This window comes from Alligator mississippiensis, chromosome 8, assembly GCF_030867095.1.
Source record: "Alligator mississippiensis isolate rAllMis1 chromosome 8, rAllMis1, whole genome shotgun sequence".
In the NCBI taxonomy this organism is placed as follows: Eukaryota; Metazoa; Chordata; order Crocodylia; family Alligatoridae; genus Alligator; species Alligator mississippiensis.
In genome coordinates this window covers 36,452,521-36,468,844 of record NC_081831.1, presented here as the reverse complement: position 1 = coordinate 36,468,844, position 16,324 = coordinate 36,452,521, and the positions used below count along the sequence as shown (strand labels likewise).

General features: G+C 51.2%; 1 protein-coding gene across 2 annotated transcripts in view; it reads left to right on the top strand.

Moving 5' to 3' along the window:
* The window catches only part of MPP1 (MAGUK p55 scaffold protein 1), a 45,031-nt gene extending 29,034 nt beyond the window's left edge, over positions 1 to 15,997 (top strand). For both annotated transcript variants that reach the window (XM_059732644.1, XM_006261437.4), the window contains exons 6-12: positions 2,078 to 2,274; positions 2,750 to 2,856; positions 4,511 to 4,591; positions 5,940 to 6,020; positions 7,844 to 8,046; positions 10,492 to 10,566; positions 14,534 to 15,997. In XM_059732644.1, the coding sequence (XP_059588627.1) occupies positions 2,078 to 2,274; positions 2,750 to 2,856; positions 4,511 to 4,591; positions 5,940 to 6,020; positions 7,844 to 8,046; positions 10,492 to 10,566; positions 14,534 to 14,710 (921 nt within the window). In that variant the 3' untranslated portion in view covers positions 14,711 to 15,997. The remainder of the gene's footprint in view (positions 1 to 2,077; positions 2,275 to 2,749; positions 2,857 to 4,510; positions 4,592 to 5,939; positions 6,021 to 7,843; positions 8,047 to 10,491; positions 10,567 to 14,533) is intronic.
* The last annotated feature ends 327 nt before the right edge of the window (positions 15,998 to 16,324 follow it).

Here is a 16,324-nt window from a genome sequence, read left to right as displayed (position 1 = left end):
GGAAACTAAGATTGTTTTCTCCACTGGAACTGCAAAACTCTCCTTCAGTTGCAAATTCCCAGCTGGGCTCAGTTTCTTACAACAGGCTTAAAGGCTCTGAAGATGGAGTGTAGCCAGGGGTATTGTTGGGAATCACGAGCATTCTCTTCTGCAGAGCATTCTCTCATTCAGCTCGAGGGATGCTGACAGCAACAAACGGGTGCTTGCCAGTAGACTTGGCAGATGTGACATGGAAGTGATGCAGGGAGCCAGTATGGGCAGGACTGTATTCACCCATCATGCCCTACACCCTGACTATAAAGCTCCCCAGTGCTGAGCAGGGCAGCCCAGAGGGCTCAGTTTAAGCTGGTGTGATAGATGTGCTTGGAAATCTTCAGCCATTCGTTTCCTAGCTATCTCCGTGGCACACCAGGAGAATTTTACTGCCCAGGCAAACAGCTGCTTCTGGAGATGATGGAGAGAACACCTTCAGTATTTGAGACCTAGTGTCTTGGGAGGTTCTGTGGTGCCCCATTGACAGAGCAGATATGTTACAGGGCAAAGAAAAGACCAAGACAGGTCCAGACATCCCTTTTTCTGGACACTCTTCTCAACTCTGACCTTCTCCACCTGCCTGCACTTATACAAGAACCTTATTTGGCTTCCAATACCCGCCTTGTAAGCTATGGGATCATGGCCACCTATCCCCTCCCTCCTTTACTGAGAGCTCTTAGATCTCCCAGTGAAGATCACTTGGCCACTCGGTCTCTTAGCCTGCTAGACAGTTGCATGCATTGCTATACATAGAAACTTTCTTGACCCCTGTAGGGGCTCCTTGTGCGGGCTCTAGGTTTACTCCAGATTGTCCAAATGCCTCCAACTAACAGTTTGTTTCTTGACACGTTTAGGTTTTGGACTTGTCTGATGGAAAGAGTCTTAGTGCTGCCATGAAAGGGGGAAGGGGAATAACCAACAGTAGGATGAGGACTTTTAGAGACACCTGAGTTATAGCCCTCATCTGCTCAGGCTGTTCCTGTGTTGGAAGGGATAGAGCAGCATTTCCCAACCTCTTCTGTCCCACGGCACACTGGCCGGACATGAGGTGGGGGTGTGGGTTGGGGGTGAGCGGCCGAACGCCGGGGGGGGGGAGGGGTGGCGAGCAACCGAACGGGGGGTTGGAAAGTATCGGCGTGGGGCTTGCTGGGATGCGGTGGCGGCACTGGCTGTAGCCATGCCCCACCCAAGATTCTGCGGCACACTTGGACATGGCCGACGGCACACCGGTTGGGAACCGCTGGGATAGAGTTTGCAAGGAGCACTTGTTCCTGTTTTCGAGTAGTGGCTTTAGCACTAGTTAATGTTCTATCTTGCTCCTTCTCTCCTTTAATCGCCTGATGTAGCCTCTCCTGCACCCTTGCCATCCTTGACCCATGGTTACTCTTTGTACAGTCAGTTTAAGGCAGGGGTGGGCAATTACTTTGGGCTGAGAGCCAGTTACTGAGTTTTGGCAAACTGTTGAGGGCTGCATGGGTAGCCCCGCCCCTTGACAGGGGCCCCACCCCCTCATTGCCATCTTATGTCTGGAAATCCTGCCCCCTAATCCCTGACCTTTGCCACCAGAAGTCCCTTCCCTTGCAACCGGACAGGGCTATCCCTGGGGGTGTGAATCGGGGCAACCGCCCTGGGCCCTGCGCTTTGAGGGGCTCTGCAGAGCTGGTAGAGAGGCTGTGGCTGAAGTTTGGCCCACCCTCCTGTCAGGCTAAGGAAGTTACACCAGCTGCTGAAACTTCCTTAGCCTGATGAAGGGTTTTTGAACCCGAAAGCTTGCTTAATAACTATTCTCCAACTATTTGGGTTAGTCTAATAAAAGAAGTCAGATTCACCCAAGGAAGGAACCTTGTCTGCCTATGTCCTTAGACCAACACGGCTACAACCTACACCCCTGCTTACATGTACTGTTCACTTTTGGTTCAGTTAATCTCTTCTTTTGTCTTACTTGGTAGCTACTACCAACAGCTGGGATTGCCATGTAGCTGGGGCTTGTTTCATCAGAACTGAAGCTGCAGTCTGGCTATACTGACCTTTGACCTTTTTGCAGATGTTCATGAGGGCCCAGTTTGACTATGACCCCAAGAAGGACAACCTGATCCCCTGTAAGGAAGCAGGGCTGAAGTTCAAAACTGGGGACATCATCCAGATCATCAACAAAGACGACAGCAACTGGTGGCAGGGCCGAGTCGAAGGATCCTCCACAGAGTCAGCAGGCCTGATCCCCTCCCCTGAGTTACAGGAATGGTATGTTCCCCTGCTCACTATAAGTAGGTGGTGCTAGGCTGGGGAATCCCAACTCTGTATGAAGCTTAGTGTGCTGCATATTGGACATGGATGCAGCGCAGGGGGGTGGAGGCTTAGAACCTCCTGCCACCATGAGGAAAATGCATCAGAGCTGCTTATAAGGAGTTGTTTGGAGAGGGCATGACCAGGTGCTCAGTGTGGAAAACTGTTGGTACATGCCACAGGTAGGTAGATTGGCTGAGCTAACGGTGCCCTCTGACCTTTTCCAGGATGACCCATTGGTCCAGATCATTGCTGCTTCTGCCCCTTGCAGTGAGGACACTCTGGCCTGGAGGCCTTCTCTGACCCAGTTTACAAGGCTTGGGACCCAGTAGGAATTCACCTTGGGAAGAATTCTTCTGTTTCCAGGGGCAGGGGTTGGACCAGAATTTGAGATGGGAGCATCTGACCAGGTCTTGCTTTTGCTTCCTTGCAGGCGTGTAGCCAGCGTGACCCAGTCTACTCAAAATGAGGCCCAGAGCTGCAGTCCCTTTGGCAAAAAGAAAAAGTGCAAAGACAAATATCTGGCCAAGCACAGCTCAAGTAAGAGCCCCTTCCTTGTCACAAGTTCCCAGTTCCTTTCTGCTCAGGATTGGTCTCTGCACCTCCACGTAGCAGGGTGGGAGACGTGATGGGACTTCTGGGTGCCCAGACCAAAGTGAGGCCCCGGTAAGGGTACTACAGTGGTTAAGCAGTACATGCCTGGGGCTTGGGCCATTACTTGCTCACATTGTTGTAAAGGTGCCCTCCAGCAGCGTCAGAGTGCAGCCACATGCACGCGCGTCCACCCCGCGAGGGGTGTTGTCATGGGGTCAATATACAGTGTTCCTGGCCCAGCTGGCTAGAAATCCTGTGTGGGGAGGAAGGGCACCAGGCTGTCACCTTTGGGGTGGAGGATCTTTTAGGAGCTGCTTTGGGTCCCCAGCACAAGCAAGGGATGAGTGCAGGGGTCAGGCAGGGACTGCTAACTCATACACAGAGGGATGTGCAGCACAACAGACTGACTCACGCACACACATACGCTCCTGCTGACCATTGCCTGCCACTCCCCCTCCTACGGGGGAAGCTCCCTGCCTTAGGGATGAGTAGTCTGATTCTCCCCTATGCCATATGTCATCATCTCCACCTGTACAGTGAGAGGAAAGTGTTATCATGGCAACCTGGGGATGCTTTACACCCTCCCTGTATGTGACAGCACAAGGCAGAGGGGTCTGGGCTTAGCACCCGAAGCCAGGACCACTGGTGATAAACGTTTTAAAAATCCCTGCCTTTGTTTTGGTGCCTGAACAGGAGACTTGTGAAATGCTCCACTGACTTTGCAAGCTGAGCAGAGCCAGCCTCAGAGAAAAGGGAACCCTGGGCCAACTTCTGTTTTAGTGTGCTCACTGTCTGCCAAGTTGGTGGCAGTGCTGCAGGTGGAGGCAGGCAGGCAGGGGCGCAAGGTGCAGTCCACTGGGAAAGCAGAGCAGCATGGTGCACTGCTGCTACTCGCACTGCCTGGCCCAGCTCCTCCTGAGCAGAGGCTGGAGGCAGGGAGTGGCAGTGGAGGAGAGGCAGGGGGTAGCCTGGAGGTGGTGAGGAGGGGTGGGCTGACCCTTTATTTGGCTGGTCAAAGCTTTCCAGTTTGGCTCTTCTGAGAATTGTGTTTCCAATGAAAATTTGAGTCCTTCAACCACAGAGAAACATCCCTGTCTACCATCTTCATTCAGGCATGGTGCCAAGCTAGGCAAACACTGCTGCTTTTACCCTGCCTGTGCCAGTCACATTTAATTCACCAAAGCACAAGTAATACTGACCCATAATAAACCAGTGCCAACCATACCCCAGAGAACTGAGCGATGGTGGGTGCTGGTCATGCAGCCAGAGTGGAAAATATGCTGGCACCCTGCCTGGCCTTGTGGTCCAGGAGCCACTGATAAACAAGACCATAAATCAGAGAGGGATAAATAAAGGTCCTGGTGACACTCTCAGCTCAGAGTTCTTGGAGCTTCCAGTCTCACTCCTGGGGCCTCAAATCCCAAGCAGGTCTGTGGGGAGAGGAAAACATCAGTCCTGTACTTCACAACATGCTAGAAGAGTTTCTTCCATCATCATCTTCAGAAGGAACATTTCCTCTTTGCTGGCTTCCACCATGGGCTGGGGACATGCCCCTGCTATTATGTCTGCACTGGCTCTGAAGTGCTGTTTCTTTCCTCAGTTTTTGACCAGCTGGATGTGGTTTCATACGAGGAGGTGGTGCGGCTCCCTGCGTTCAAGAGGAAGACACTGGTGCTGATAGGTATAATGGCCCCTTCCAATTCTCAGCCAGGGTTGATCTCCATCATGACCCCCACAGTGTCCTGAGCAGTGTCCTAGAATTCTTTTGAATGCCATTGCATAGCACTCTTACCACAGAGCTGCTGCTGAATGAGAGTTAGGACCAGGCACCTCTTCAATCTTGGATCTGAGGCAGATTCCACTGAAGTCAGTGGAAGCCTTTGCTTGGTCTTCATTGAGCTCTGGATTGGACCCTGTGTCCTTCAGGCAACATAATCTTTGGGTTTCTGGCTGGAATAAAATGTATTCTGAGAGGACTGGGGACATCTGCTGGATTTGAAGTATGTTTGTAGTGATTTTCTTCAGAAAAAAATTACACCTTCTAAAATAATATTGGAAAGCAGAGCCTTTCCCATGAGCTCCCCACAGAAGATCCCAGTTCCCAGGAAAGAGTGAGCTAGAAATCTCCCACCCCTGCACAGATTTCCTTTCCAGAAGCTAGTTGGCAAGCTCAGGCACAGCTGTGCTGGTCTGTACAAGCAGGGTGCATGCTGGCCTTGTTGGCAGAACACGTGACATGGCCAACTGCAGCTGCAGTAGGAGGGATAGCGGCCAGTTGTGGGGCTGGTTGGGAAGGCAGTATTGTGTTCAGCATAGTGAAAACAATGTGGGCTATTTTGGGGGAGGAAGGGACAGAGCTGCTTTCTGCAAAAATTTAAGAGTGGGGCTGAGCTCCTGTCTCACTGCACTGCTTCTGGGGAATGGGTCCCAGTGGGTGCATCTACACATGGCACTTTAATACATATTAGCCTATTTTAATGTACATTAAAACATCACAAAAAAGTGCTCTTTTGCTAATATGCATTAAGATAGGCTAATGCACATTTTTCTAGTACCTCACAATGGAGAGTACCTGTACACAAGCGCAGAGGCTGTTCTGATGCACTGTAATTATGGCACATCGGCGTGGACTTGATTAATCAATTCTGCTGGAGCATGGTAGTTATCGCACTCTAGCAGCCTCCTGTGTCTTGTATATTAATGTCCCCATGCTTCAAAATGGCAGTGAACTAAAGGTTGTTGAACACTGATACATGAGGCACTGTGGCACTTTAATTAGAATGGCTCTCAAAGCCACTCTTTAAAATGCTGCCCTCCCCACCCCTGGAGCATGTGTAGAAATGCCTGGAGGTACTATATTTAATGTGTATTACCTAAAGTGCATTAATAAATGTGTAGATGCAGCCAGTGCCTGCTGGGGATGGGATATCCCACCCCCACCTGCTCTCTTATTCCATAGCAGGCAGTGCTCACAGGCCAAACCTTTGTTGAAAACAATGACCCACCCACCTCTTCCCCACTCTGCACAGGTGCAAGTGGAGTGGGCCGCAGCCATATCAAAAACTCCCTGCTCAGCAAGAATCCAGAGAAGTTCATGTATCCGGCTCCCTGTGAGTATCCCAGAGTGCAGGAATGCACATCCCTGGAAACCCCACCCCACCTGATAGGCAGGCCACACAGGGGCAGGCAGCCCTGACCATTGATGACTTTCCCAAGCACACAAGCATCTCTTTATTTTCAGTGTCCATATCCCGTAGGACCAGAGGTAGTCATTTTTTATCCTGAGGAAAAGGAACTTCCCAAGGACTTTCTATTTGCTCCAAGCTTGACGCTCACTTTTAGTTTGGCAAGGGCCTGAGCCATCAAACACTGTGCGAAGGTTCCTTCTTGGTGCAGGAAAGCTGCTTCAAGTAACTCCTCTGGCTCCGTCTGAGCATTGCTCAGTTGGGATTCATAGGCATCGAGCTACCTGCTTTTACAGGTGGAGGGATACAAAAAATAGTCCCTCTAAAGCAGTTGTAAACATCCCTGCAGGAGACATTCTCCAGCTGTGGTGCCTGTGGAGGCCTTGTCAGCACGCACTGTCTGAAATTGGGGTTCAGTGTTTGTTTCTAGTGCCTGCCCCCTTGCTACTGGCTCTGGCCTGGATTTCCCACACCTGCACTTGTGACCCTGGAGGTTACAGGGGATTCCCCATCCAGTCAAGTTCAAGTCTGTTGTACTCTCACCTTGATAGAGTAGGCCTGGAGGTTGCCCCTATTGTCATTAAAAAGAAGGACCAGAGACCCAATGGGTAGAGAGCAGAATTGTGTGGGCCCCAGGTAGACACTAATGCCTGTTGGGTGACACAAACTGACTTATCCTAGTGAGGACCTCAGATCTTGTGGCTCTGGGCACAAAAATAGCTCTGGGGGAAGGGGCATGCCTGGTTGAAAAAAAGGCCGCAGCACCTCCAACTGCTTGTGGTTCTCACCTGAGAGGCAGCTTGTCTATTTGTGTGAAGGGCTCAAGGGGTGGTGTCAGCTGTTTGGACCTTGATGGCCCCTTTGTTTCTTCTTTAACTCCTGTGCACTGTAGATCAGAGAAATCATGGCTGGGAGCACAACCTGCTAGGGAGGCTGTGGCTCCACACATGTAGGCTGCCAAGATATGTTTTGTATAGAGGTAGTGGCATTTGGGAGCCTTGTGCCAGCAGCAGGGAAGGAGATCACAAGGCACAGGGAGCCTTGCCTTGGAGCCTGCAAGGCAGGATTCTCCTTTGGCTCTGATGCTGCCACAAGGACATGGCTCACATGGAGCCTTGCTGGTATCAAAGCTTAAGTCACCGGTAGCTATGGGTCCTGCCACTGGCCTCAGAGCATGTGTTTAAAATCAACAATGTTCCTTTAACCACCCAAAGGGGCACCTTGGGCACCCTGTGCTCCAATCCCTTGCTTGCAGTGGTGCTGCTGGCCTGGATTCTAGACAGACGAGGAGCATCATGCCTGGAAGAACATCCCTTATGCATTACTGACTGAGATGGGGTTCTAGACACTGATGGGCAGGAGAAACTAGGAAGCTGAGACACAGGGTACAAGCTTTTATGGGCAGGCAGTTAATGCTAGTGATCAGCCTGCACTCATCACCATTGTCTCAGGTGGCAAAGGGTTAAAGTCCATTTAGGTGGTGAGGGATTCCCCTTCTTTGCCCCTTCCTTTTGCTCCTTTTATCCCCGTCTGTGTCCCTATGTGCCCTGAGCCCCACTGCTTGGGAACAATTTGTGGTTGCTACCTATGGTGCAGTACTGACCAGCTGTCTCCAAGGCCCCTCTTTATGTCCTTCGTGCTGTCTGGTTGCATTGGTTCCAAGGGTGGTTGGACCTTTTGGTTCTGAGAGAGGAGTCCTCCACCCTCCCCAGGGGCACAGGTCACTCACCAACTCTCTTCTCTTCCAGACACCACACGCCCCCAGAAGAAGAATGAGGTGGAAGGGAAGAACTATCACTTTGTCTCCACGGAGGAGATGACCAAGGACATTTCGGCCAATGAGTTTCTGGAGTTTGGCAGTTACCAAGGAAACATGTTTGGCACCAAATTTGAAACTGTGCATAAGATCCACCAACAGGATAAAATTGCCATCCTGGACATTGAGCCTCAGGTGAGGGGTGAGGTGGGGATCACCTCTAATTTTGTGAATGCAACTTTGCACACACTTTTCTCTGCACCAGCACTTGTGACTGCAGTTATTTGTGAGTGCAAAGGAAGGTTCAGCTGAGTACCAACTGCACCCCCCCACACACTTGCCTGAAACAGGCAGGAAGAATGGTGTGTGCCTGTTACTTGGGGATTGATCTTGCAGGGGGGAAGTCTGCAAACTGCAGTCTCTTAAGCTGTGGAGGAGGTGTGTCAGAAGGTGAGGCAGTGAAAGGGGGGAGTGCTTGGTTGGAAGAGCGGAGTGCTGGTGAGGCACTTCCATGAGGAGGCAAATAGAAAATCCTCAGATTAGAAGGGACCTTGGATCATCTAGTCCAGCCCCTGCATTGATGCAAGTTTCTCTGCTCCTAAACTACCCCAGACAGAAGCCCCTTCTCCAGCCTTCTCTTAAAATCCCCCTGAAGAGGGACACTATAGCTTCCCAGGGCAGCTTGTTCCACTGTCTTGTTCTTACATCTGCTTTGCTGCAGCTTAAACCCATTGCCTCATGCCCTGCCTTCTGTAACAGGAAGAACAGTGTTTCTGTATGACAGCCTTTCAAATATTTTTGAAAGCTGCTCCCATGCCCCCTCAGTCACAGATCCTCATAGTCCCTTGGGTGAACAGATAAAGATGAGGGCAGTGAAGCCCTGGAGCTTCTTAAGGCTACCTAGCGGGGGTATGGGATCTCCTGCACTTGAGGATTTAAGGGGAAGCTAAGGATGGTCTAAGTACCTGATTCTGTCTTGCTGCAAGACATCACTGGATGATATCATATGGGGTCTCTTCCTGCCTTGCCTTTCTGCGATTCTGTAAAGCCAACATGTGCTCACTTGCCGGACCTGTCCCTCAAAGTCATTGCTTACAACTTGCTTATCTCCCTGCTGCATGTGTAGTTTGTAGAGCTCCTGCCTCAGAAGGGGGACATAAAGGTAGATGGCAAGGGGGCCAGCCATTGGCATATAATATCTGGAGGGTGATTACAGAGAGGATGGAGATGGCTTTTTCTCTGTGGCTGTAGGGACAGGAGTGGGAGCAGCAGTCTCAAGCTTTAGCAAAGAGAATTCAGGCTGGAGATTAGGAGGAACTTTCTGACCATGATTTCATAGACATTAGGGCTAGAAGGGACCTCGGAAGATCATCAAGTCCAGCCCCCTGCCCAAAGGGCAGGAAGTCAGCTGGGGTCATAGGATCCCAGCAAGATAAGCATCCAGTTTGCTCTTGAAGGTGTTCAATGAAGGCGCTTGAACCACCTCTGGTGGCAGGCTGTTCCAGACCTTGGGGGCTCGGACAGTAAAGAAATTCTTCCTTATGTCCAGCTTGAAACGGTCTTGTAGTAGTTTATGACCATTCGACCTAGTCGTCATCCCTTGGGGCGCTCTGGTGAACAAACGTTCCCCCAGATACTGGTGGTCACCCCTGATAAACTTATAGGTGGCCATCAGATCAGCCCTGAGGGTGATCAAGCATTGGAACAGGCTACCTAGAGAAGTTGTGGGATCTCTATTCCTGCAAAATGTCAAGAGGAGGTTGGATAGACACTCAGCTGGGACAATCCTGTCATGAGCAGAGGACTGTACTAGATGAGCTTGTGCGGTCCCTTCCAGCCCTACTTTCCTATGCTCTGATATCCCCATGGTGTCCATGCCTGGAGCAGCCTGGTAGAGTACAATTAGGACAGGAGTAGCCATGCCTTGCATTACTGGCACTGAATGAGAAATAACTGAGTGGGAGCCCTTCTGGCCACCATGGGGTGGTGGGAAGAGAAGGGTTCTGGGGTGTTGGGGGGGATGCATAGGGGGAAACTTTGCCTTTGGCAGTTTGAGCCAAAGGCAAAGTTGGCCTTCCCTCCTTGAATGACAGTGGCTCAGTGCTTCTGGTTCCTGAGAATTTTTCTTTAGAACAAGAAAGAATAATGACAGCTAAGAACTCCCCACCCAGGTGCTGCTCACCCAGAAGTAGTGCACTGCCCCAAGGTGTCACTGTTTCATATGGTCACGCAAGGAAGATGGCAAGCAGGATGCCTGTTGCTGCAAGCTGGCACAGCCAGTGCTCATAGGAGGCTTCCCATTGGTGCAGCCCTAGCTAAGGACTTATGAGTGAATTTATACTTAGCCAGAGGTGCCAGCCATACTGCTCTGGGGCCCAGACATCTACTTCAATAGTGCAAGCTGCCTCCAGCCTCACCCAGATGCCTCCCCTTTGACCTGGAGATCCCCATCCCTAGGGGTGATTTGGATACCATGGCCATCCGACTCCTCTTCTTGGAGGCTGCAGCAGAGCACCTGGGGAGGGTGAAAGAGGTGGCAGAGCTCTGGTAGTCAGCGTGTGGTGCTCCCTGCTCCAGCTGCTCCGGACAGCAGTACTCCTCCATTGAGTAGCCTGTTTCTTTTCCCTCTATGTGCTGCAGACGCTGAAGATCATCCGCACTGCAGAGCTATCCCCGTTCATTGTTTTCATCGCTCCAACAGACAAGGCTGACCAGGTGAGCAGTGGCTGTTTGGTGCTGGGGGACAGAGGTGAAGGTTGTAGACTGGCCAGTCCCTCCAGACCTTTCCCTGTAGTCATTCCCAAGCATCCTCAGGCCTGTTTAACACCAGGGAAGGAAGTTGTGGCTCACAGCAAGGAGGTGAAACAGCTTTTCCTTGCAGCATAGTGTTGATTCACCTCTCCTCTCTCTCTGGGGTTGCAAGCCCAGAGGGGCTGGTTCTCCCCTCACTCAGTCAGTGGCTCTTGTGCCTTTTTTGAGGATGGGGTCTGTTTTTTTTCTCAACCAGAGGTGTGGGCTTATTTTTACATCCCATCAAATTCAATCCAGCTGACAGGCCACAGGCTGGTGCAGGGCAGGGGATGTTGGAGCCCTGCTCCTTAGTGCCTACCAGCCCCTCTCCTGCCCCAGGCTGGCTGGTGGGGTACAGCAGCTCTGCGGTACTCAGTCTGCTCAGACCACTGCAGAAAGACCTGGGTTTTAGTTGCTCATTCAAGCACGTGGCTTTTCTTGCTGGGGCCTGGCAGATGACTGCTTCCAGCTGCATGTGATACCAAAGCTCTAGGAACAGAGAAGGTCCAAGGTCCCTCAGTGCCAGCATCAGCTCATCAGGGAGGGAACAGCCATTTTCCCTGCCCCTTGCTGCTCTGTTCCCTCCTACTGCAAGGGGGGGTGCCTCTGGGCTGGAAGAGCAGGCTATTAGGCAGCTGAAGGAGGAGCAGGGTTGCAGCAGGTGACACTTGGCCCTCAGCTGTGCATTTTGTGCAGCTTCTCAGCAAGAGCCCCATTCACCTTCCCTTCCAGCTCCATAGCCAAGCCACCAGCTTCCAATACAGGGGACAGTAGCCTACAACAGTGCTATTCAACTGGTGGTCTGTGGGCAGGGGCTTCTGCCCCATTGCCTCTCCCTCCATTGGCAACAGCAGCTGGGCTCTCTGAGATCCCCCTCCCTCCACAAAGTTTTGCTCTTTGCCCCCACCTCAGGGGGTAGCATGGCAGTGCAGTACCACACTGAGGGTAAGCTATGTCGGTGGATGGTCTGGGGGGGAGTGATGGGTGTGCAGCACAGCAGCAGCAGGAGTGTGCACACAGTGTGCAGATCGGGCAGCCTATGGTTCACTCTGGTACAGCCCGCACTGGTGCATCATGGTGGGCATTCAGCCCCCAGAGGCTTAGAAGATGGACAGCCTTGACCTAAGACACCAACCTAGGAGCACTGTTTCCCATGCATGCTGTTGCACCCCATCCTACAAATCTTGTAGGATTATCCAGGCACTATAACTCACTTCAGAAACACCCACAACTGCGGAGTTTTCCACTCTCAAGAGATGCTCCGTGGCAGTGAGAGCAAAGCAGGAAAGTGTCACCTCCTCCATTTTCTCTGGTCTCTGCCACTGCAGTCTGGGGCTCTGCTGAGCATTGAAATGAAGCTTGCTTAGGCAGCACTGCTTGGAGGAGGCCTGTTAACTAGTTTCAAATATGCAAAGAGCAAATGATATGGCTAATTAAGTTCATCCTCCTTGAATTCGGAGGGAAGCAGTGTTTATAAAGCGCCTGGCTCGGGGAGCTCTGTGGCTCCCATGGGGCAGTTCACATCACGCTGTGCTTCTTTGAGTTGGTTCTCCAGCAGTACTGGCACTAGGACAAGCCAGTGCCTTCGCTGACTGCCAGGTGCCTCAGTGGCACTGTCAGGACAGACCTAACATGCAACATACAGTTGGAAATCAAAACTAGGAGAGAGGGTAAAACACCCCTGTGGAATCAGGCTCTGCCTGGCCCTGAGCATGCTCCAGCCTGGGTCAAGCTGGTTTGCATGCTTGTGGCTGGAGCTGGCTCTGTGAATCAGCCTGCGGCTGTGGATTTGCTAAGATTAGGGGGCCTGCTGTTCTCAGAGCGTATTATGGTAGGAAAAGACTTAAGCAACCTTCCACTCAAGCTGCCTGCAATCTGATTTGTTAGCAGAAGGGCGTCAGAGTGCAGTGTGATACATAAGGACCAAGCTGAAAAATCCATGGAGCAGCCAGGCGCCGCCTCCTCTGTGCGCTGGTGCCTGTACAAATGGTGGAGATCCTGCTGCCAGGAGCTTGTGCCTGCCGCAGTGGGCAGGACGGAGGGTGCTGAAGCATATGCTATATATAGCTAGCTGCTGCAGTTCAGGTAACAGCTTCCTGAAAAGAACAGAACGGAGCTGAAATGTGACCGCAAGGAACTCAGATAGTGGAGAGTAGTGATGATCCCTCCAACCAACAATCTGTTATGTGCTGTACAGCAAAGGGATTGGTTCAGCCTGCAGCAATTCTCAGTTGCCCAGAGCTGAGCTCATGCTCCTGCTGGTAGTAAACAAAAGGAAAAGCCATGTTCATTTCAAGCTCCATTAGCTGTGCAGGATGCAGGACAGCAGCAAACAGCAAAGAACCTGGTTTTCCCCATTTAAATAGAGAGAGAGCTCCCACTTATAATAGGAACTGTCTGGGGAGGGTCTGAACATCACTAGTGTGCTGCACTACAGCACTACTGTACCAGCTTCAAGGGCTGTGCTGGGCTGGGTCCTGCTTACGCTTGCATTACTGTCCCTGCCTCAAAGATCTCTGTCTACACCAGGCCTGTCCAACTGAGCAGTTAATATATGGCCCATGGTTCCTGGCAGTCACCTCTCATGCTACCATGCAGCAGGGGATGCATCCTGGGGGGGCCATCCCTGCAGCATGCTGACCACGCCTGGCTGTGCCTAAGTTGGACTACCCTAAACTGTGGCTTTTGCTTGAGCTGCAGCACCTAAGCCCCCAACAGAGACCTCCAACAGCTGGTATGACAGGGGCGGGCAATTATTTCGGGCGGAGGGCCACTTACTGAGTTTTGGCAAGCCATCGAGGGCCGCATGACAGGCAGCCAGGGACAGATAAATACTTTCTAAATTTTTTAGGGGTCCCACGGGCCAGATGGAATGGCCTGGTGGGCCACGTCTGTTCCGCAGGCCACATTTTGCCCATCCCTGTGGCATGAGCTTTTTGTGCCGCCAGATTTCCACTAGTTCCAACAGCTCTGCTGGTTACAGGACAGGATCTTTGCCCACCCCCCGCTGCTGGCAGCATTTGTGGTGCAGACAGGGTCTCAATAGGCAAGACAGAAGGGTGGATGGGAAAGGGACTCCACTGAGCTCCCCCAGCATGGATGACTGGCTGGATTCACAGTAGAATCAGAACAACTGCTCTCAGGGAGGCAGGGCAGGGCTTTGTCCACAGCACAGAACCTGCCAGCAGTTGTCTTGGTAGGAGAGTATCATTGCTCTGTGGACGCTCGCTTCAGGATAATACAATCCTGCAAGTAGCTGTTGTCAAGTGCAGGAACTTGCAGGATTTCTTCTCCTGTCTGTGGAGCTCACTGTCACAATGCCTGGCTGGTCACAAATGTCAGACTGTGGATGGAATGTTCCACTGTGCCGTGACAATTGCAGCTTTCTAGGTGCTCACAGTCCCATGTGGCTGGGTCGTATTTACTGAGTGCTGTCATGACAAGCATCTTCCACCCCAGAGCCTCCCGTGGGTGACTGTGCCTCATCATGATACATGCAAAACAGCCATCACACAGCCTGGGAATGTTCTGCATACAGGTTGCCACCTGTAAGCTCTAGGAAGCACCTGCAGCACTGTAAGGCCCCACAGCTTTGGTCCACACAGCAGCAGCATTTAGAACATGCCTTACTGGGCAAAGCTCAGCATCCCTGAACAAAAGCCACTAAGGCAAGCTGATAGAGAGCACTTGGCTGACTTGTATATTGGGATAAAGCCAGTATTTGCTACTGTACGAGGAGGTAGTTGGATGGACTTTCATCAGGGGAACAGGCCAGTCCTGTCATTATTGTGGGGAAAGCACAAGAGGTCCCTTGGCATGGGGGGCAGGTCCCTTCTGGGAAACATCTCCCCACCCTGCAGTTCCATTTTATAGACTTTACACTGTTTTGCAGTCGGAAGCCTTGCAGCAGCTACGGAAGGAATCAGAGACCATCTGCAGCCGCTATGCACATTACTTCGACCTGTCGCTGATCAACAATGGCGTGGATGAGAGCCTCAGGCTGTTGGAGGAAGCCTTTAACCAGGCCTGCAGCTCACCCCAGTGGGTTCCTGTCTCATGGGTTTACTGAGATGTCTTCTCACCCAGGCAGCTTCCCTAGAACCCATCCTTCAGCATGGGGTGAGAGAAGCCCCACAGCCTTCCCTGCTCCTTCTGTTTTATGAATACAGCCTAAACTGGTCTATCCGACACAGGGTAGGAGTGCAGTGAGTTCAGAGCCTGCACCACAAATTGCCAACCTTCCTGCTTTATTAGCAGTAAAGGACAGAGAATTAGCTTGGGAGGGGCTGTCAAATTCAGTTGGGAGAGGGAATCATTAGATTTATAAGCCACAGTTTAGATCTTGCTAGAGCCAGATAGAATCTTTCATTCACAACACAACTCCTACTGGTTGCACAGGGAAGCTTCTGCAGTGACAGAGGCTGGGAAGACATCATCTAGTAACCAACTACTGATAAAAAGTAACTTAATTACAAGAGCTGAAGAGGTAAGGTAGGGACACTTCCAGCCTCATCTCTGCTACTCCTTTCTTCAACCTTTAGCTCACAGTGCATACCAGCATTAGCCCCTGTATTCATTAAGCTTCAGCATCATGAAGCTTAACATAGCCATAAAAACAGTTCATATGTCTAGCTGGTATTTTTTCTGGGCTAAGTCTGTGGTACATCAGCTTGTATTTTAAGGATTTCTTTCATTGGCATAGCTAGTCTGTTGTGGGGGTGGGAGTTTGACACCCTTGGGCTGCTCCATATTCTGGCAGTGGAAGTTTTTAATTTTCTGGCATAACCTGTGCAACTGTGGTTTAATCTCTGCTCCTGGATTCTGACTCCATTATCAGCTGTCCTCAGAGACTCAACAATGGTTAGGGTAAATAACTCCATAGACCATACAGAGAAGAAACAAACTGGTAAATTAGAGATTCAGCCCAGACCATTGTGTATCCCATTGCATGCAGTAGAAACTGAATGTCTTGACAGACCATGCAGGCATGTTCTCCAGCCAAGGGTCAGCTCCCACTATCTGCAAATGTTACCCACAACTCCCACCCAGGAGGTGCCTGTTGATTTGGTGCTTACACATTTAGCCAGCCAGCCACAGAGTGCTCCCTCTCCTCCAACTATTTCACTGGGTTTGTTATCTGTCCTTAAGCCCCACAGAGATAGGACCAGGGGCTCACATGTTGCAGTAGTTCCATAGCATCTAGGTAAGGGGTCTTCTGTGCATTCAGCAGAAGAATGGGTATAAACTCTAGTGCAATTTTTCAAGGATGCCAAAAACAACTCATGATGTGCAATAGGGACTTTGTTCTAGGCCACTGCAGGGAAACGGAGTAGCAATAAAAGTGTGTTGAAACCTTGCCATGACTGGAGCTTTATAGTTTGTGCTGAATATGCTTTTTGGCTCATGGTCTCAGCATGGGGTGTGCAGAACTGCTGAGGACATTCCCCTTCACTGATTCAGTCACTCCCCTGGGAAACAGGAACTGTCATCAGGCAGAAGTGGCTGGGTACCTCCTACCACCAGAAAACTTATAGGACCACTCAATACTTGTCCCACTTGCTGCATTGAGCACTGCCCATCTGAAAAAAAGAGCAGCATCCTGGCCTTGCACTAGTCTAGTGCTCTCCATCCCCAGTTAAGATACATTTGGAGTGACAATACCTATATGATCACCATCCACCCC